This window comes from Martes martes (genome assembly GCF_963455335.1).
Source record: "Martes martes genome assembly, chromosome: 5".
Lineage (NCBI taxonomy): Eukaryota > Metazoa > Chordata > Mammalia > Carnivora > Mustelidae > Martes > Martes martes.
In genome coordinates this window covers 108,601,354-108,623,322 of record NC_137892.1, presented here as the reverse complement: position 1 = coordinate 108,623,322, position 21,969 = coordinate 108,601,354, and the positions used below count along the sequence as shown (strand labels likewise).

General features: G+C 42.4%; 1 protein-coding gene across 1 annotated transcript in view; it reads left to right on the top strand.

Annotated features, from left to right (window-relative positions):
• The window catches only part of TENM2 (teneurin transmembrane protein 2), a 1,113,787-nt gene that overhangs the window by 1,029,775 nt on the left and 62,043 nt on the right, over nucleotides 1-21,969 (top strand). The window contains exons 17-21 of the mRNA XM_080804500.1: nucleotides 1,831-1,950; nucleotides 5,296-5,557; nucleotides 6,338-6,605; nucleotides 11,994-12,137; nucleotides 12,770-13,019. Of these exons, the coding sequence (XP_080660626.1) occupies nucleotides 1,831-1,950; nucleotides 5,296-5,557; nucleotides 6,338-6,605; nucleotides 11,994-12,137; nucleotides 12,770-13,019 (1,044 nt within the window). The remainder of the gene's footprint in view (nucleotides 1-1,830; nucleotides 1,951-5,295; nucleotides 5,558-6,337; nucleotides 6,606-11,993; nucleotides 12,138-12,769; nucleotides 13,020-21,969) is intronic.

Sequence of the window (21,969 nt, the reverse complement as noted above, 5' to 3'; positions counted from 1 at the left end):
GATAATTGTTACACATCAATAGTCATAAATAGAAATGAACTGATAGCATGTCTTAGCTGAGTCTTTTCTGTGAATTGTCTGCCTAGAAACGATATGAAGCCAGCAACAATGAAAAATTAGGAAACTAGAGGGAAGGAAGCCTAGGCAACCAGGCCCCTTTTATTCCTGGGATGCTGTACAAAATCTCATGCTATAGGAACGATTTAAAAGAAATAACTGTGGTATAAAAAAGGAGGGGAGAAAAAAAAAAAAAAAACCCACTGCGGGACATACTCCCAATTTTGTTTTCTCATCACAAATGCTTTGTACCTTGTGGTCATCAACACACATCGATTTTAAAATAGTGTCTCGGAAGGCATGAAAGAAATCTTAGTCTGCACTAAGATAAGGAAATGGAATTGAACAAAAGAATTATTTTCATAATTTAGTTTTCCACTTTCAAAAGACTCTAGCATTATAGTTGGAACCAGCTAAAAATGGGATGCGTTTGTTAGGCTGACGGTAGCAGACAATTAGAGCTGTCAGTGGAACAGTCTAAGCCCTCCCGAGATCATCAAAGGGTTGGAGTCGAACAGTTGGGGGTATTGCTAATAAAAAGAGAGGTTCCTGGAGAAAGCACCCCTCCAGTTCTGGGGTTACCCGAGATGACAGAAGTAAGTGCATTCCAAAAATCAAGCAGACTTGGACAAGATTCTGGCAAAGAACAGGTCAGTTTGATTACCTAGCCTAGAAATTGGGACTCTGTCCAGGAACCTGGAAACCTGAGTCCCTCTCTGCCTCTGCCAAATGCCCAGTGGCTTGAAGGCTCACAAAAACAGCTGTAGACCTGCTTGGTGGGCTGGGGGCTAAATGCAAAAATGGAAGTTCTCATTAGCCCATTTCTGTGAAATCAGAAAATTTAGGTAAGAGGAGGCATGTGCCTTCTCCCCCTGTGGTGTTTGAGAAGACTCTTGTGCTATCTCTGTTGCTTTATGGGATTTTGCAGAAGTTGTTCGTTGGATACTGGCATCCTCAAGAAAGTTCTAGTTACTATGATCTGGAGAGAGGAGAGCTTTTGCTGACAGTGGGGAAAAAATTTGTGTGGGATTTCAACCCCTGCCCCATCAAATAGCAGGAATTTTATACAAAGAGAAAGAGAGTTATGTGGACTCCAGAATCCAAGATAGAATCCAGAAAAATTTATCTCCCATATTCTCTTTTCCTCAGGCTCTCATGGATTGAGAGAAATTTTGCTCTTAGAGGGCAACAAAACACAATGTATGTAGATGTCCCAGCTTCATCTAAAAAAAAAGAAAGAAAGAAAGAAAGACCTCTGTGTGCTTCCCTCTCTTCCCTCTGACATCCCAGCCTGCAGGAGAAGAGTAACATTGCCTTTCTCCAAAGCCGAGAAAGGAAATGAGTAGCCAGATGGGGAAGCTCTCACCCGAGGAGTATAATACTCTCTGCGCCAGACTCAGGCACAAGCATGAGTTATGAGGGGCAGCCGGAAGCTCGGGCCAAACAAAAGCCAAATGATGTCAGGAAATGGAGCAAGGCCTAGGGCAGAGGGACTGTGCGCAGGAGACCCCTTTGCCCATCTAAGTGAGTGGGAAGGCTGTCCGGGGATTTCATTCCAACATGTCACCAGTTCTGTTCCTCAAGGAAAGCAAGCATTAAGACCTCCCCATGAGGTGTGCTCATGTGAATCCAGAAATAAATGTTGACAGCCTAGTGACCAAAGGAGGATGGGTGGGGACAGCAGCAACATGGAGGGAGAACTTGACACGCCCCCTGGTCTCCTTATTCTCCTCTGGGTGTGTGGCTCAAGTCTTGTGTTTCTTTTTCTCTCAGCTTGGTTTCTCTCATACGAGGCCAAGTGGTAACTACAGATGGGACTCCTCTGGTTGGAGTGAACGTGTCTTTTGTCAAATACCCAAAATACGGCTACACCATTACCCGCCAAGATGGCACGTAAGTATCTTCGTGAGCCCAACCTACTCGGGGCTGAGGGGGCAGGCAAAGAGGCGGATGGGGCTACTGGCTTGGAACCACGTGGCTTCCCCTTGTGGACTGGGATGTCCACCAGGCCAGAGCCCCAGTGAGGATCCCCCCAAATATGTTTGTTGCTTTATGGCATGGTATCCAAAATTAAAAACAGATAGAAGGGACAGGCTATCTAGGGCTGCCGATAACCATCATTCTCCTTTCTTCCATGTCAGATAAATGCTTTTCTGTGTCTGTGCATGTGTTGGAGCTGGAGCTGGGGGAGGGCCGATTCTAAAAAGAAAACGGCAAAGCGGCGTTTGGAAACTCACTCCTATTTTAAATCAAAGGCAGTGCAGGGTGACTAGGATCCACATGACATAGTGTCCTGTGGTGAACCCCTTCTGCTCTCATCTGTGGCTTTAGGAGCTGTGTTGTTTTCGTGCCTGTTTTGAGGGGGTGGGATGTAATCAGAGAAGTCTAATTAAATACATTTAGCCGTCACCCTGCTGCGTGAAGAAGGCAACCTTTTCCTATTATCTTCTGATTGGAAACATGCACCCGTGCAGCCCCCACCAAGATGAAAGCTATGTTATTTCCTTAATCCACTGGGCATGGAGTTGAAATTTAAAGAAGAAGAAGAAGAAAAGAAATCTATGGGACGGGGAAATCACCCACCCACCCTGAGATTTAAAAAAAAAAAAAAAAATCCACAAACTGTTGCCTTGTATTCCAAATGAAAGTGAAGACAGTTACTGTAAATCTGATGCAAGACTTTTTTCTATAAAACAGGAGTCTGGAAAATCATGGATGTAGCCCATGGGTGAGAACTACAGCCTTGCCTTCTCTTGCCTTGAGGACTCTGGGCTTACCCTCTAATGTCCTAAGGTAGCCTTGCAGGTTGTTTCCAAATTGACAAGCCCATTAACCCTGTCCTCATATTCCCACCTCTGAAACTCCAAGAAGACATCTGATGATTTCCATCAAAATCTCAATATTCACAAAGCTTCTGATAGCTCCCTCATGCATTTCTTTTTTTTTTTTTTTAAGATTTATTTATTTATTTTAGTGGGAGGGAGAGAGAGTTGGATGGGGGGAGGGGCAGGGGAAGAAGGGAGAAAGAATCCCAAGCAGACTCCCTACTGAGCGTGGAGCCCGACGTGGGGCTTGAGATCACTACCTGAGCTGAAACCAAGAGTTGGATGCTTAACCAACTACACCACCCTGGTGCCCCCTCACTCATACACTTCTGCAGCCAAATCTAATTGTTTCAATGCACTAGGACTGCGATGTGTAGTATGCAGAACTATCCCAGGTCTTCTTCATTTCTAGAAGCCAGTGTCCTTACCCTGCAAAGTCCGATGGCAGCACAGAGGACATTTCTAAGTCCTTGGCCTGCTACCTGCCCCTACCTTATGCTGCCCCATCCCTCTCAGCTGCTTCCTGACTAATTACAGCCCAAACCCACTTCCCATATCATCTATCCAACCTCCAGGACTGGTGATTCTTCAGCCTGTTCAGTTTGCAAAGCCCTGGAAATAACAGGATGTATTTGTGAAGGCTCTGAGGAATCACACAATCTGTTGTGTAGTAATGTGTGCCACAGACATCGATGATTTGGTTCTATCATATCAAGACATTTGACTCTCTCCTGTGTCCTATACAGCACCATCCCCAACAGTGTGCACACCCAAAAATAAATAGACAAACAAATGTCCTATGCTCGGATATTTACCTTAGCATTCCTGTGCTCCTCACTCATACATTTTATGTCTGCTAAAAAACACCAAAAGTGGGGCGCCTGGGTGACTCAGTGGGTTAAGCCCCCCTGAGCTGAAGGCAGAGGTCGTGATCTCGGGGTCCTGGAATCAAGCCCAGCGTCGGGCTCTCTGCTCGGCAGGGAGACTGCTCCCCCCTCCCCCCGCTCTGCCTGCCTCTCTGCCTACTTGTGATCTCTCTCTCTGTCAAATAAATAAATTTTTTTAAAACACCAAAAGAAACAAAACAAAACAAAAACAGAAGTAAACAACTAAAATTAAACAAACGAACACACGAAACCCACCAAAAATGTTGCCCAAAATGGGTGAAGCCAGCGGACCTGTATATTTTCACTGTTTTTATTATGATGCAGGAAGTCTGTTAACTGCTGGGAATTCTGAAGTGAGCAAGAAAGCCCCACCATCCTTGAAGAGTTGAGATCTGGTGGAGGAAGGAAAAAACATAAAACTGAGAGACTTTTCTCCATCAACCTCCTCCTTTTCTGTTAATTGGGAAAGAACTACCTTTGTTTTACTTTACTAGGAATACACCTTTGTCCAGCTCTTGAGGAACATACCGGAATAAGGTTTAAGAACAATTATCAAAAATATCAGAAACGAGGCAAGATGGATGAAGGGTTCAAAAGGTATAAATTCCCAGTTAGAAAATAAATAAATCCTGGAGATGTAATATTCAGCATGGGGACTATAGTTAATAACACTGTATGCATATTGGAAGTTGCTAAGAGAATAAATCTTAAAGGTTTGCATCACAAAAAAATTTGTAACTATGTGTAGATAGATGTTAACTAGACTTTTTGTGGCCATCATTTTGTAATATATGCAACACATCAAATCATTATGTTATACTACACCTGAAACTAACGTCATACGTCAGTTGTCTCTCAAAGGGTTAGGCTCTGTGAACCAAATATGTATTTCATAATAGTCCGGGTAGATGAGAAGAAAGCTTTCATGAGGCCCTCCCATGACATAGCAGTGATCATTATAACTCCACTATTTATTGAACACTTGTGTTAGCCCAACACAATGCTAAGCGCTTTACGTCCGGGGCGGAAGAACGTTTTCTGTGAAGGGCCAGATAGTAAATATTTTAGGCTTTGCATGCCATATGGTTTCTGTTACAACTACTCAGCTCTGCCTTTGTAGCACAAAATCAGCTGGAGAGGATAAGTAAACAAATCGGCGTGGCTGTACTCCAATAAAAGTTCTGTTTGCCAAAACAGGTGGCAGGTTGGATTTAGCTTGGGGTGCCTCGTGTGTGCTCCACACTCCTCACATGTCATTCTCTCAGCCGTACTGGGAAGTTGGTATAATTTTTCCCAATTCACAGATGCAGAAATGAGCTCAGAGAGGGTTGGTAACGCGCCCACAGCTGCACAACTAGTAAGTGGCAGAGATTGGGTTCTAACTCAGCCCATCTGCCTCCAGAGCCCACGGTCCTCTCCTGCGTGCTCTTATCTCTCGCACTGCCTTCAGGGGCGGAGTTCAGAGCCCCTGCCTCGCCTGAAGGTAAATGCGGCCCGCTCAGTTGAGCCCACTTTCCCCCATCCAGGTTTGACCTGATCGCCAACGGGGGTGCCTCCTTGACCCTGCACTTCGAGCGAGCCCCGTTCATGAGCCAGGAGCGCACCGTGTGGCTGCCGTGGAATAGCTTCTACGCCATGGACACCCTGGTCATGAAGACCGAGGAGAACTCCATCCCCAGCTGTGACCTCAGTGGCTTTGTCCGACCAGATCCTATCATCATCTCCTCCCCGCTGTCCACCTTCTTCAGTGCTTCCCCGGGGCAGAATCCCATCGTGCCAGAGACCCAGGTAGGAAGGGCGGGTACCGGGGTCGGACTCTTCCGTACTGCCCTCACCCAGACCGGCTGGCCGGCTTCCCCTCAACTCATCTCACTCTCTGGGTGGGCCAGAGACTAATATTAAGGGGGAGGGACAAAAAAAAAAAAATAGGAACACAATAGGATTCATGGTCACCGGAGAGAAAACTGAATCTCTCCTGGATATTCCAGATGTTTTCAGATAGTCATTCAAGGCTTTGGCAGTCACCGGAGCTGTTAATAAAATAAAAACAATATACATATGTGCAATCCACCTGCAAATTGCTTTTTATTCCTGTTAGTCACAGAGATACATGATGAGAGGCACTTTAATGATCTACATCAGTGTTAGGACAGAGGGCATATTACATTATTGCCTCCCTGTTGCTTTATACCAATTGTCACTGGAAGTTGCAGGTTCATATAATTACAGCCTCTTGTGGCCTCCTTACATGCAGCTAGCAATAAAGCCTGCTGTTCTTATTTACATCTTTTGCCAACAGTGTGGTTTTTAAAAAGAAACAGAACAGTGACCAGGAATAATTATTAATCCAAAAATCATAACCTCAGCCCCTTCACTCCATGGTGTAGGATAAAGTTTGGATGTTTTTGTTTTTGTTTTTGTTTTTTTCTCTCTGTCAGTCGTGGGAAGTGGTTCTTGCCCCCCATGTAAGGCGTGACGCTTTGGTGAGCAGAGCAACAGACAGGCAACCTCAGGTTTGCAAGCAGCCCATTTGCCCAGAACTCATTGGTTGCAGTATCTCCTCCCCAGGTTCTTCATGAAGAAATTGAGCTCCCTGGTTCCAATGTGAAGCTTCGCTACCTGAGCTCCAGGACCGCGGGCTATAAGTCTCTGTTGAAGATCACCATGACCCAGTCCACGGTGCCCCTGAACCTTATCAAGGTTCACCTGATGGTAGCTGTAGAGGGCCACCTCTTCCAGAAGTCGTTCCAGGCCTCTCCCAACCTGGCCTACACCTTCATCTGGGATAAGACAGATGCCTACGGCCAAAGGGTATATGGACTCTCTGATGCTGTTGGTATGTTTTGGTTTCAACTCCTTATTGACTCTTGGGTTTAGTCATGCATTAATTTGATCTATATCCGGTTCCTACCAGGAGTTCTACTGGCACTATCCTAGTCGAGAGGAATGCAGTAATCAGTGAGGAAGACAAGAGTCCTATTTCGTGGACCTTCTGTACTACCGGGGGATCAACATAATAACCACAGATGGGACAAGAAAATATCAAGCAATGATACGTGCTAACATTGAAGTAAAAATAAGTGATATTTGCTGGGAAGCAAGAGTAACTGTGGGGTGGGGGGGGGGGTGCATTCAGGGAAGTCTCCTCGGCAGGTGACATTTCACCAGGGGCTTGAATGACAAGAAGGAGCCATGTGAAAATCAGGGAGAGAGCATTCTTTTTCTGGGAAAAAAAACAAGAAGAGCAAGGTGTGTTTGAAGAAGGCCAGTGTGGGTGGAATGTACGGACAGGAGAACGTCCGCGGCAGGGAAAAGAGGTGGAACGGGGGCTGGATCCTGTTCCCAGAGAGCACTTGCAGATGGCTCAGAATGCACCACGAGAATCAGAAAACAGAGCTGGAGGGGATGCAAAGGCCACATGCTGTGTTTCAGCCTGTGCCTTTGAGGGAATCGCACCATGGCCCACTGATGAAAGACCACCATAAGAAAAGAGTCTGTGGGTGATCAGTCTCTGAAGACTTGTGAGCTGTGGATGAATACCAACCTACCCAGTATCTTTTCCTACTTGTAGAAAGCTGTGTGGGATTAATTAAAATCCAGAATCCTAGATTTTCTTCACCACTAGGCTTGCAATTTCCAAGAATTATAATAAGTTACCAAAATAAGAAGCCAGCAAACTTGGAAATTCTCACTATCATCGGCAGCCAGTATTTATGAGACACTCCTTTTGTGCAGAGCATCACGCTAAACCCTTTATCTCCGGTAACCTCTCAATAACCTTATTAAGGAGGCACTCTCCTTACCCCATTGTGCCAATAAGACAGGACAGAGAGGGTGAAGGAGTTGCCTAAATCCTCATACCTGGCAGGTTACACATGCTCAGGAGATGGCTCTAGTGGTCTGGTTCACGGGCAAGTTCAGGTACTTCTTAATAAAGATGGTAATACGTGACTGAGGGAACTAATGCAACTTAATACAAAGTGACCAATCAAATACTATACCAGTCTTTACCAATATCAAAATAATACCCAACATCAAAAAGTAGTTGGAATATTACAGTGCATCCCCATGCATCTAGCTTCTAGCATTATCAAGTCATGATGGATACTGGTTTTTCCATTCTTTCATCCACCTCCCTCCCTGCTCCTGATATTTTTCTGAGTCTCAGATATCGCATCATTTTATCCATAATATTTCACCATGTATCTCTAAAAAACTCTTCAAAAACATGCCAACGGTTATCACAATTTTAAAAATACTTATTTCTTAATATCTTCAAATAGCCCATTATTCAATATTTTGTTTTTTCTTATGAATATCATAAAATATTAGTGCTTTGCTTTAACCAGAATCCAAGTAAGACCCACCTTTTGCAATTTTGATTTCTCTTAAATTTTTTCAATCTATGGTTTTCCCTTTCATCTCCAGCTCCTTTTTTTTTTTAAGTTCTGTATTTTATTTTGCATCAACTGCATTGTTTGCTTGTAGAATTTCCTATAGTCTAGTTTGTTTTCTGATTGTGTCCCTGTGGCTGCTTAAAATAGTGCTTTGTTCTAGATCTCTTGTAAACTGAGAGTGGAATCTTGAGGCTTTCTAAGGTTCAGATTTGAGGTTTGTTTTTTTTTTAGTCTAGATCAACTTTATTTTTTTATTGAGGCATGATTGATATTCAACATTACATTAGTTTCAGGTATAAAACATTCCATATTTACATATATTGTGCAGTGATCACAGCAAGTCTCTTAACATCCATCACATAATAGTTACAAATATTTTTTTCTTGTGATGAGAACTCTTAAGACCTACCACTTAGCAACTTACAATATACAATACAGTATCATTAACTATAGTTGCTATGCCACACATTGTATTCCCAAGACTTGTTTGTTTTATAACTGGAAGTTTTTACCTTTAACTCCCTTCACCCACTTCTTTCACCTCCCATACCCTGCCTCTGGCAACAAGCCAATCTGTCTCTATATCTCTGTTTTATTTTTTTAAAGATTCTACCTAGAAGTGAAATCATACAGTAGTTTTCTTTCTCTAACTTATTCACTTAACATGATGCCTTCAAGGTCCATCCATGTTGTTGCAAATGGCAAAATTTCAGGGTTTTTATGGCTGAATAATATTACACACACACATACATCTTCCTTATCCATTCAGCCATTAATGGACAATTAGATTGTTTTCATATCTTGGCTATTGTAAGTGATGCTGCAATGAACATGGAGTACAGGTGCTTTTTGAGTTTGCATTTTCATTTTCTTTGGACGGATACCTAAAGTGGAATTTCTGGGTCATATGGTAATTCTATTTGTAATTTTTTTTGAGGAACCTCTATACTGTGTTCCGTAGCGGCTGCATCAGTTTACATTCTCACCAACAGTGCATGAGGCTTCCCTTTAGTCCACATCTCTTCCAGTACTTGTAATTTCTTGTCTTTTGATAGTAGCAATTCTAACAGGTGTGAAGTGGTATCTCATTGTGGTTTTGATTTGCCTTTTCCTGATGATGAGTGATGATGTTGAGCATCTTTTCATGAAGCTGTTGGCTTTCTGTATGTCTTCTTTGGGAAAGTGTCTATTCAGATAGTCTGCCCATTTTTTACTTGGGTTGTTTGCCTTTTCATACCAAGTTATACAAGTTCTTTATATGTTTTAGATATTAACCCCTTATCAGATACAGGATTTGCGACTATTTTTCCCCATTCAGTAGGTTGCCTTTTCATTTTGTTGATGGTTTCCTTTGTTGCACTGAAGATTTTTAGTTTGATACAGTCCCACTTACTTATTTTTGCTTTTGGTGTCAAATCAAAATATCATCTCTAAGACTGACGTCAAGATGTCAAGACCAGCTATGTTTTCTTCTAGGAGTTTTATGGTTTCAGGTCTTCCATTCAAGTCTTTAATCCATTTTGCATTAATTTTTGTGTATGATGTAGAATAGTGGTCCAGTTTTCCCAACACCATTTATTAAGGGGACTGTCTTTTCCTCATGGTATATTCTTGCCTCCTTTGTTATAAATTAATTGACCATATATGTGTGGGTTTATTTCTGGACCATCTATTTCGTTCTACTGATCTGTGTATCTGTTTTTATGCCCATCCCATACTGTTTTGACTACAATAGCTTTGTAATATAGTTCCAAATCAGGGTGTGTAATGCTTCTAGCTTTGTTCCTTCCAAAGATTGCTTTGACTACTTGGGGTCTTTTGCAGTTTCGTATGCATTTTAATTGCTTTGACTACTTGGGGTCTTTTGCAGTTTCGTACGCATTTTAAGATTGTTGTTCATTTTTGTGTTTCGGTGCTGTGCCATTGGAATTTTGTTAACGATTGCATTGAGTCCATAGATTGTTTTGGGTAGTGTGGACATCTTAATGATGGTCATCATTCTAATCCATGAGCACGGAATATCTTTCCATTTATTTGTGTCTTCTTCGATTTCTTCCATCAACGTCTTGTAGTTTTCAGCATATAGGTCCTTCACCTCTTTGGTTAAATTTATTCCCAGGTTTCTTATTTTCTGATCTTTTTGTTAAGTAGGACAGCTGGATAGATGGTACTGTCATCTTCCACCAGGAGGCATCTAAGGTCTTTTTGTTTTTCCTTCTGTGATTTTGGTGGCCATTGATGCTCATTGCCTAGATCCATTAGGTCATTAGGAATTGCAAAGTCATATTTTAATTTTGTCATTGCTTTTCCATTTATTAGTGGGAATACTTTTATAGAGAGATATTTTCTCATTAGCTACTTGGTTATGTGAGGTGTAGTTCAAATAAGAAAGAAGAGACAAATGCTCAATTGTTTCCCTTTATTTACTATTTTCAGTATGATAAATTGGTCCTCTAATATCCTCTAATGGTAGCAAATTAATTTTCTAGTATCGTTATGAACTCATAGAATGAAATGTATCTAATATGTTTCAACCCAGTGAAGTTATTGTCCCTACTAATGGTCGAATTGTCCCATTTTTGGTCAGTGGGGCACTCTTCAGACTGACTCCCAGATTCTTTTGACATAACTCTAGTAGATTTTTATTTCTTCCTTGCTATCTGGTATAATAAAATGGCCTAGTCTCATCCTCCACGTTTCTTGCTCCAGCCATTTCGTCAAGGAGCCCTGCCTGATTTCCTTTTAATGAGAAACAATATTTCAAGGCCACAAGCCAGACACTAGCAATTCTCTTTGCTTCTGGGTTGATTGTTGTTTCTTAGAATTTTCAGAGGACAAGTTAGGAAATATATGTGGGTTGTTGTTGTTGTTGTTGTTTAATAAAACGTATCTTCCATTCATATCAATGCTCCTATACTTCAGGATCTAAAAGAAGCCGTGGAAAATCCCCAAAGGTGGCACAGATAGTTAAGAATGTAATGTAGTAGGTATACAAGTAATAACAATGCCTCGTATTTCTGAAGCAATGCTGCATTTAAAAATGTGTGGCATCTTGGCATTTTGTCTCACTTATCCTTACCACATCTCTCGGAGAAACTGAGGCTTCACTTGCTCCGTGTTACACGTGGGGAAAACAGAGCCACGAGAAGTGTGAGCAGGAACCGAGTTAGAACTGAAGTTCTTCATCTCCCACATCCCTCTCCCATTTGTCCATGTGGCAAATGCGGGATTTTTAGTCTTTGGATGCTGTTCCCCACTGAATTGTCACATAATTGGCAGGCTTTGTCCCCGTGCCTGCCTCGCCTGGCACTCTCTGGAATCCTAAGTGATCATATAAAGAGCCTTAACTTACACAAGCTGTTGCCTCCAGAGTCTCCTTATAAATGAGGCACTCTGCTTCCATAGGCCTTCCTCCTCGTGAGTGAAAATAAATAACATCGAGTGTAATAAATGCATGCCGTGAACAGCAGCCTGAGAGAAACAGTCTCCTGTCCATCTCTAAAGGAGAGTTATATTTCATTTTTAAATGATGCTTCTCCTTCTACGTCACTAGGGTCATTTTTGAAAGCCAGCTGTTCATTGGAAAAGTCTTTCTATCCCCACAGAGTACTACTGTATAAAGTTTCAAGGCTGAGTTCAGCTTGAAATCTGAATTTAATATTGTGTGGAATCACAAGGAGAAAAGCAATCAACCCGCCTCCTTGAGTGAGTTTCTGGAAAGGAATCCGAATTACCATGAACATGTGTTTCTCATTCCAGCTGGAAAGCTCGGGAGTAATCAAGGAAACTCTTTTCTCCACTCTGCCCCACCCACTTGTATCTTTCAGTGTCCGTTGGGTTTGAGTATGAGACCTGCCCCAGTCTAATTCTGTGGGAGAAAAGGACTGCCCTCCTTCAAGGATTCGAGCTGGACCCTTCCAACCTCGGTGGCTGGTCTCTGGACAAGCATCACATTCTCAACGTTAAAAGTGGTACGTGGGCTCATTTTCTTTCCCAAATACAGCTCCTCCAGAACCTTCTCTGCAGCCTTGACATTCAAGTGGTAGACTGTCCTCTTCACTCAGCATTTTTCATCAAATGTCCAAAATGCTCATAGGTTTTTCCACCTTCTCCTTTTAGTTATTTTAGGATTTATTTATTTGAGAGAGAGAGCACATGCAAGCAGAGGGAGAGGGAAAGAAAGAGAATCTCAAGCAAACTTTGCACTGAGTGGAGAGCCCAACGTGGGGCTCAATCTCACAACCCTGAGATCACGACCCGAGCCAAAACAAAGCCTAAGATGCTTAACTGACTGAGCCACCCCACACACCATTCCACCTTCTCCTTTTAACTGTCAAAGAATGTTGGGCTGTATTTCCCCAATCATCTGCCTTAGTGTACCTCACAATTCTTCTTCAGTTACCCCTGCAAATGATATCTTAACCTTAGGGGTCAGTGCCCCATTACAGCCCTCTCAGCATCATGAGGTAATAAAGGAGTTCCTCACAGGTCAAAGTTTCCTACTGTTTCTCTTCTCTCTAACACTGCCCCTTGCCTTCCGTAAGCCGATAGAAGTATCCTCCTGGGAAGGCTACAGTAACCACCCCCAATTCCTTTCCCCCAGGAATCCTACACAAGGGCACTGGGGAGAACCAGTTCCTGACACAGCAGCCTGCCATCATCACCAGCATCATGGGCAATGGCCGCCGCCGAAGCATTTCCTGTCCCAGTTGCAATGGCCTTGCTGAAGGCAACAAGCTGCTGGCCCCAGTAGCTCTAGCTGTTGGAGTTGATGGGAGCCTCTTCGTTGGAGATTTCAATTACATCCGGCGCATCTTTCCCTCTCGAAACGTGACCAGCATTTTGGAGTTACGGTAAGTGGCCACAAAGAAAACCTTCCTTTGCTCTTTTGCTCCCATTGCTACAGAGCTTCACTGGGTAAATGATGACATTGGGAATTCTCCAGAGGATATATATTCCACATAATGGGCTGAGCTTTGAAACCTAGGTGCAGAATCAAATAAGGGTTGGGAAATTGCTTTTTGAATCTATGAAACACTACCCACGTATTTGATACAATTTTTAACCCCTGATGTAAAAACAAGGGTGAAAGCTTTAGGTCATGGTGCTTGAGATGGGACCTGAGTAGCTGTGTTTTGTAAAACCTCCACACAAGAATCTGACACATACCAGCGAAAGAACCAGGACTTCAAGATGTGGGTCTGCTTTAGTGGTTTCAGAAGTGATGCTTCTTAAAACTACAGATTGCTGGAGCCCACCCCAGAAGCACTGATTGAGTAAGTTTAGAGAAGAGCCAAGGCATCTTTTATCCTTGACAAGCTCTGTAGAAGCTGGTGAGGTACATCAGGGTTTGAGAACCACGAATGTTCATTGACTAATTCACATGTTTATATCGAGTGTCTCTCTGCACTACCTTTCTATAAATTCTCTGGTTCTTTGCACATTCACTAGGATATGACTTAGAATTGCTGCATAGGTCTTGCTAGGTAACTTCTGGCCACACCTGGTAGATTCCTCCTGGTCATTGCTTGCTACTGCATATGAAGTCCAGACTCCTCTGTGATGGGCAAAAGTTCTTGTAAACTCTCTTCCTGGGAAAGTTGACTCCAGGCTCTCAAACCTAGATCTGTAACTAGAGGGAGAAATGAAGTCTATAAATAAGGGATAAAATTCTTGGTGAATGTATAATATGTATCAAGACTATCTGCCAAGGGAGGAGAGGATGGTTGGGAACAAGCAAAGCCCTAGTTGTTGTATTTGTGGTCTGATAGGGAACTTCAAATCATGTGGACAAATTAAAAATAATAATAATGATGCTTTAAGGGAAACCTAACAGGGTAAAAATTAGGGGCTGTGGTGGGGATTGGGAGAGTTAAGGAAGCTATATGAGACAGAGTAGTCAGAGAAACATTTCATACTATGTGACATTTGAGATGGGACCTGAATGATGAAGTCAGCCATGTGAAGATCCGGGAAAAAGTATTTCAGGCAGAGAGTAAGTTGTGCAAAAGCCCTAATATAAACAAATAATCTGGTTTATTTAAGAAACTGACGTAAGTCCAATATGGCTTGGAGGGTAGTGAGGTCAGGAGAAAGTGTCTCTGAGGAGGTCAGAAAGGTCAGAAGGGGGCCAATGCTTCAGCATCTTATGGACCTTGTTGACAAGTGTAAATTATATTCTCATTACAATGCACGACTATTAGATGTTGAAGTGGAATAGAGTAGACATGACTTAATTTTCCTTTTTTAAAGATTATTTTGGTCATTGTGTTAATGAATGGACCGTAGGGTGCAAGTGTGGAGGCACAGAAGGCCACAGGGAAGTGTAACAGTTGACCAGGATTTGGGTGATGGTGGTGGGTAGCAGGGGAGATAAGGGAGTGTTCCAACTGGCAGATATTTTCAAATAAATGTGATGGGAATTGTTGATGGATCAGGTGCAAGAAATGGAGAAAAGAAAAAAAAAGAAGAATCAAGGGTGATGACTAGGATTTTGACCTGGGCAACTGAGTAGGTGGTGGTGCCTTCTGAAGTAGCCTCAGTTACCATGTGAAGGACTTAGAGGAAGTTGCAGGTTTGCACCTGCCTTTTAGTGGCCCCTTCTAGGAGAAAGATAAGTGATTGGAGGATCAGCAAGTGTTGCTGAATATTCCTGGGAGCTGCAACTGTGCTGACCACAGGGAGGGATTAAAGGATAAAGGGAGAGAGAGGAGAAAACCCCAACTCCACCTCAAGAAGGTTACAGCCTCAGTGATCCAGTGGGCGTTTACTGAGCATGATGTGAGCCAAGCATATGCTGGGCTCTACAGGTCTAGAAGGGGATGAAACAGGCTCAAAGGACACCCAGGTGAGGATCACAGATGGGCATCAGGCAAGGAGAGACAATTCAGGCTGACTGTTCTAGAAGAACCAATGACCCATCATGGAAACAAGGGGAGGCCATGAGGTAGACTAGGAGGGTATAATAACCAAAAGATGAACAATGAGAGGAGGAAGGAGATAAATAGAAAAGGCTAGATAATCCTCAAGCTGTCAAACTGATCATCACATGAACCACATTTCCTAGAGCTCCCCAGCTAGGTCTTCTTCCCAAGACGTCTATTTCCCTTTTTATCCTAGGAGAGTCCTCTCTTCAGGAATCCCGTAGGCAGTGGAGAGCCAGGGAAGGAGGCAGGGAAGAGGGTGAAGGTAGCATTCTGCTCTCCCATGAGGGATGCATTTTTTTTTTTTTTTTGATCTGGCATTTGTAACCAACCCTCCACATTTTACCCTTACTTCTTTGTTGTGGCTCTAGGTGATCAGAGCCAAACCAGCACTTGCCCGCTACATCCCTCGCTCCAAACTACTCATGCTACTCGCTCTACTTAAATACTTTCTCTATCTAATCTGACTCATTGTGTCCATCTTTAAAGCTCATTTTGAAGGACCTGTCTTCCATAAAGCCTGACCTCCCTTGCAGAAATAATTCTCACCTTCCTCTGGGTCACTTCAACTCTAGTTTTCCACCAAAGTTGACTCTATTTACTGCCTTGGTTTTCAGTTATTTCCATGCAAGTCTTCAGGGCCCTAGTGTTTGCACTTCTACAGCACAGATGCCTTTAGCACTTTGCCCCTTGATACCTAGGGCACTGCCTGGTCCACACCGGGGGCTCAAGACACATTGCTTGAGTTAAAGGAGACACAGATCAGTGTCCTGCCTTTTGTTGGAATTTCTCCCTGATTCCAGGTCTCTTAAGTTGTAGAGGCCACAACGTTAATGATAGGAGCTAAGGGCCCTCTCAGAGCAAGCCACACTTCACCCACATGGTGACATCAAGCTAGAGGGAGTGTAACTGTCGATTTCCCTCAACAGATGTGTGGTTTGGTTTGGTTTGGTTTTTAAACTTTTTAACCACCTTTGGACTTATTCTTGCTTTCATCAGTCAAGTATCCAGAGATGATTAAAAGTTAAGCTTTTACAAGAACACTGGTTTGATTTTTCTTTTCTTCCCACTACATACCAGAAAACAAAGGGCTGTCAATCCCCTCTCTCTTCAAAACAGTAACCAGCAGAGGAAGGGAGGAGGGGAAAGAGAACTGTCTTGCTTATGTCTTTTCTCCATTGTGAGTTGGCAGCTGAATGATTTCGTTTCAGAAGTCGGTGCCCTTCCAATCTCACTTACCTACCCCAGAGCTGAGCCTCTGAATCAGAATTGTATATAAATGTTCCCATGGTTCCTTCACTATCCTTCTCTATTCCTCCTTCCTTTACCTATCCAAAACATACAGGGGCAGAGTTCTACACACTTGGAAAACTTCTAATGTTAAAAAGAGCTGCCTTCTTAGGTAAAATGGTTATCACTTGTATGTTTCAGTTCATTGGCATTCAAGACATTTTCAACATCCCCAAAATACCCGTTATCCACCCTTAGCAGCCCATTTCCTTTCTTACAACTACACCCTCTCCAGGTGATCCTTGGAAAACCCAAGGCTTATAGAGTAAATTTATAAGTCATTGACATCCTAGAATGAATTTCTGTTGTAGGAAAATCTTTCCTTCCTCCCCAACTTGAGATTTTCTTAGGGATTGGATCACAATGTAAGGCAATAAATTATAAGGTATGGGACAGTTTCTCTCTGCCTTTTCTCAACTTGACCTCTTGTGCTAAAACATAAGAATTTCACACTTTCTATGATATTTAAAATTCTAAAAAAAAAAAAGGTATTTTCTAAATACAAAATTACATTATGATATTAAATATCACTTCCACTTCCCAACTAAACACTTCCCCATGCTGAGATTCTGACAGTGCTGTTGAAGTGGGGCAACAGCAACATTGCATCAGGGAAGAGCTTTAGGGAAGGGAATTGTCCAGTCCAGACATGTTATTGCTGGAGAGGGAAGAGTCACAAAAGTGTGGGAGCCTAGGAACGAGGGCAAGGGCAGCAGAGGTTGGAAGAATCCTTCACCAAAGATAAGCTTTGCCTGAGAATTTCAACAGGAGACGCTGCTTGATACCAGTATAGAATGTTAGGGAGGAATATAGAGTTCTAGTTACCAAGGAAATGCTTTCCTTGTCTGGTCAGAGTATAAACACCAAGGTCATGAAACAAAATACAACACAGCATCCCTCCCCAGAATAACAATAACCACAATATTCCCATGAAACTTTGAGCAATTCTTGGCACTGTTTTCAAAGCTCTTTTACTAAGACAGGTCCAGGTTTCATGGAGCCTGAATCTTACATAATTTCAGAGTGAAACTGAATATTACTCAGGATCAGAAAAGAAACCAAAACAAATTACACATTTTGAAAAACTGAAAATTAGTACAAACATCACAAAATCCAGATAAATTACCTAAATTTTTTTATTCATTAAGTACTAGTACACTTCCATGATACTTGTTTTCCTACACTTTTTGGCTGCATACTCTTTGATCATCTTTTAATATGACAACGGTTTTATACTGTCATTATCTATAGAAAGAATAGATCAATATTCTGTCTTTCCTCTAGGATAATGATAGTCAAAATGTGTTTCAGATAATTGATAAATTAGTAAATGTTTCATGTTCACAATTGATTACTGGTGATGTCGTGAAAATTGTTAGAGTTTAAAATTTGGGAAAACCTTGATCAAGCTTCTTTCATAGTATTTCTGGGCACTTCAGGTTTCCTTGTACAGTGAATAATCTGAGTAGTCTTTGAGTGGACACTCATGAGCCAACTTGTCATTGATGTCCTGGTAATAGTGAAATATTCTGTGTAAGTCTTTAGGGTGCTAGTGTGTAAGCTTCTGTAGAGCAGGGCACCTCTGGCGTCTTTGCCCCTTGATGCCTAGAGTAGTGTTTGGTCCACACCAGGGGTTTAGACCCACTGCTTGAGTTAAAGGAGACACAGACCTGTGTCCTGCCTTGTGTTGGAATTTGTCTTGGTTCCATGTCTTTCAAGTTGTGGAGGCCATTAACATCAATGGAATGAGCTAGGGGTCCACTCAGAGTAAGCCAAGCCAACTCTTTTGGTGACATGGGGCATTACACTCCCAGTAATAATGCTAGATGAATCTGCACAATCTGAAAGCCACTCCTATGCCATAATGACTAGCAATAATCTAACTAGACAGAGAAAGAACTCCATATGAATCACATAACCATGCTCCCCCAAATCTAAACTAAATTTATCCCAACCAGCTTCCCTTTCCTTAGAATTCAAACAAACATAAAACTGGGGCCACTCCAGTTTCACCGTATTCTATGGCACAGGGATAGTTGGAAAGGAAGGAGGCAATAGTCTCAACTGATTGCAGCTTTGTGATTCTGAGCAGAACATGAGCGACTGGAACAAGCCCAAGGCATGGTCTGCCCAGCGCTAAGGGAAGCAGCCTCATTTCTTCCTTCTCTCACTCAAGAACCCATTTTCCCAGTCCTTACTCTCTCCAGGGCTCGCTACTGAGAATCAGCACCAAGGAGATGAGTATGCCATATCCATATTTACTTGCTCCCATTCACAGCAAAGTGAGGAGGACAAACACACACATAAATCACAAGACAGCCTGATGAGGGCTCTGCACGATGAACTGAGTGTGCTTGGAGAGCCCTGAAGACCTCCCAGAGGACTCACTGAGACTCACAGTGTGCAGAGCTAAGCCATCTTGATTCTTGAATCCAAGACCACCTTGCCCTCGAAGGCTCTGCCTAAAGGGTTTGCATTATTGAGGTATGGACACACAGCTTAGGCCTGTCCTTGTAAGGAAGGCCCCAGTGCTGATCTACATAGACTGACTCAGTGCTGCTATTTTAGGTTGTTGGCTGCTAAGCACCCACTCTGCCAATGGCCCTGGGCTGGAATAGCAGTGACTCAGCCTTTCTCCAAAGCTCATATCCATATTATCATTTGCACTATACCCTCAGTGACTTGGTCTCCCCACTCCTGCCCTTCTCCTTTCCCCCACATAGATATTATATTAATCAACTTAAAGCAGATGTTCTCAGGAAAGAAGTAGGTCAGGTCTGCAGACCCAAATCCCATCCAGTCTTTTCACAAAATCTTGACTAAAAAACTGGAATTGATATTGCAATAATTAAGAGCCAAATATGACTACCACTGGTGGCAGATAACATTTCACTTTCATTAAGCAATATAAAATAGACGCGAGAATTCCCGGCTGCCATCCTGACATACCAGGCTTTGCAGAATGAATCTTAAATTGCACTATGTCAGTCAGAGCTCAGGAGTTATCAGCATCATTTAATTAACTTTTTTTTTTTTTAACGAAAACTAACACGTTGGAATAAAATATAAAAATGTAATCCTTGTGCAAACCCACTACTAATCATGGCCCCTGGCAGAGGCCCGGGCTGCACCCAAGCAGGAATCAGGACATTAAACCCTCTTTGTCCCTTCCCTGAAGCCTGGTTCCTCAACCAGAAGGGAAGAGGGGTTAAGGACTCTTTCCACTGTGGTCTTAGAAGCCTCAGGAATGAGAAGCAGTTCTCTTTATTGAGACCTTAGCTTCTCTCCTCTTTGCCTAATGCTGTTAACTCTAGCCACTTTCCTGTTGAAATTGGCATGTATTTTTGTTCTAAAAACAAAAACAAACAAATAAAACATTTACCACTTTCCCAGAGAAGGAACAGTGACTGGAGTCTTTGGCTACAATTATGAGTGGATATTAATAGCCATGAATTTCACCTATGGGTGTTATCTGTAAGAAAGAATGCATACTTGGGGTCCCACACATGCAAAATGAGATAAGGAGAGGGAAGGTGTCATGGAGCAGGGATAGGAAATGGTTAAGACTCTCAGGGTCCAACAGAATGATTGCCAAACTGCAGACGGATTTGGGAAGAGGCCTTCGTGGGTGGTGCGGACTCTACCCTGTAATGCACCAATGGCAAATAGATGGCACAAGTGGCACCAGGCTCCCTCCCACACCCAGGACAGACATTACAAATGAGTCACAGCATTCTTTACAGCTGGGCTTGCATTTGGCTTCAGAATCGTACTCCCGCCCTCCTGGCAGCCATTACTCATCAGTAGGTATTGGCACTCGAGAGGTAACCTATTTGGCATCCTTTCGTTAGCCGGAAGACCTGTTTCACCTGTTGCCACCTATGTCATGGGACAGCCACATCGCTGGTCAGAGAATTCAAGCATTCTTGTCTAGAGTTTTCAATGGCCAGGAGGACTCCAAAATCAGGAGTGCTCCCCATGTGACTGAGCCAGGAGCTATCAGCTAGAAGGGTGAAAAAAAAAAAAAAAAAAAGACTGCTTTTTTTGGGCCCCTTTATATAAGAAATGAAAATGTTGTGTTTGCTTTATCATCAATTCTTCAGCTAACTGTTTGTTCTTTTTCCTTCTGTTTTCTTTCTATAAAGAAATAAAGAGTTTAAACATAGGTAAGACCAAGAACTCTTTCCCGTGTAATTTGATATGGTTCGTTTGCTTCCTTGTGTTTGCTTTTTGTTTTGTGCTTCTTGTGTAATGTTGTGTATTTTTATGTACCAAATATAGTAACTTTTTTATGTGCTAATTGTGTGTTGTGGATATGATAAGCTTTAGCAATTATGAAATGCAGTCAAAAAGCAACCAAATAAGCTGACAGTAATTAGAATTTCCGGGAGATGCTAGTGCAAGATAATGAACCCTCAGCGAACTTTTATCCCGACTGCTCAGTGCGGTCCATAATTGGGCTAAACAGTTGAGGCAAACTTCTGGCTTTTGTAAATGCTGGACTGGGTTCACAAAAGCTTTAATGAACTGGAAACGGGTCAAAAACTCATTTTCAACTCATTAATGATTTTTTCCCCTGGATATATGGTCATTTAAAAAAAAACAAGTTAATTGCCAATCTGCTGGTCAGAATGAATCCAACAGTCAGATGCATTGGGAATTTTCATCGAGTTAAATCACTTTTAAGTAGTAGGAAGGGTGTAGTCCAAGTAGTTTTTGTCTAAATAGCTTTGTCATTCAACTGCTCCAGGTTATCATTTAAAACAATATTGGTAAAATTCACATATATAGTACACAACACACATATGTGTGCGTATGGCTCTGGGGAACTTCTATTACAAAGTCACGAAAATGCCAGGACCCCAGGTTGCACTGAAATGGAGGAAAAGTGACCTTTTATTTTGGAAGAAGATAGAAAAGTAAAACGATGTATTTTAATACTCAAGGGAATGCTTCTTCTTCTTGAAATGAAACAGGGAAGGGACTTCTTCCTGACGTTACATGAGAATTAGACATAGAAAGGAGTCAGGTTTTACAGGATCATCAAAGTCTGTGGAAAAGCCATACATATAAGCCCTTGGCCTTCTCCTCCATACTCCCAAACTGGGATGTTTATAGGTACCCCAACTGGACCAAGTTTAAAAAAATAAAAAAATCAACAGTGCCCTGGAAGGACACTCTTCATTCAAATTCACATACCCCATTTGACCTTCACCATAGCCACAGATATGGAAACATGGCTGTCCATCTACCCAAGAGTCTCTGTAAGAATCTTGGTTGGGATGGGTATGACACCATGGGGAAGAATAAGACCCCAGCAAGGACTGACCCCACATCCTCACATATCTGCTCTTCTGCCAGAGTTTTTGAAAAGCCTCTTTGAATCAGGCTCCCTAGAAAGCCCAGAATTAATTATCTCGCTCATAGATAGGCACAGATGTGCAGTGCCCTCATCCTTCTGTTGATCACGCCAGCCACTATTCATTCAGTAACAAAGTACAGCATCTAATTAAAAAATGGCATGAAATTTTCCCTTTCTGCCCTAATTTGTTTTGCATATGTGGATATTCTCTAAAGACTTAATAGCCAA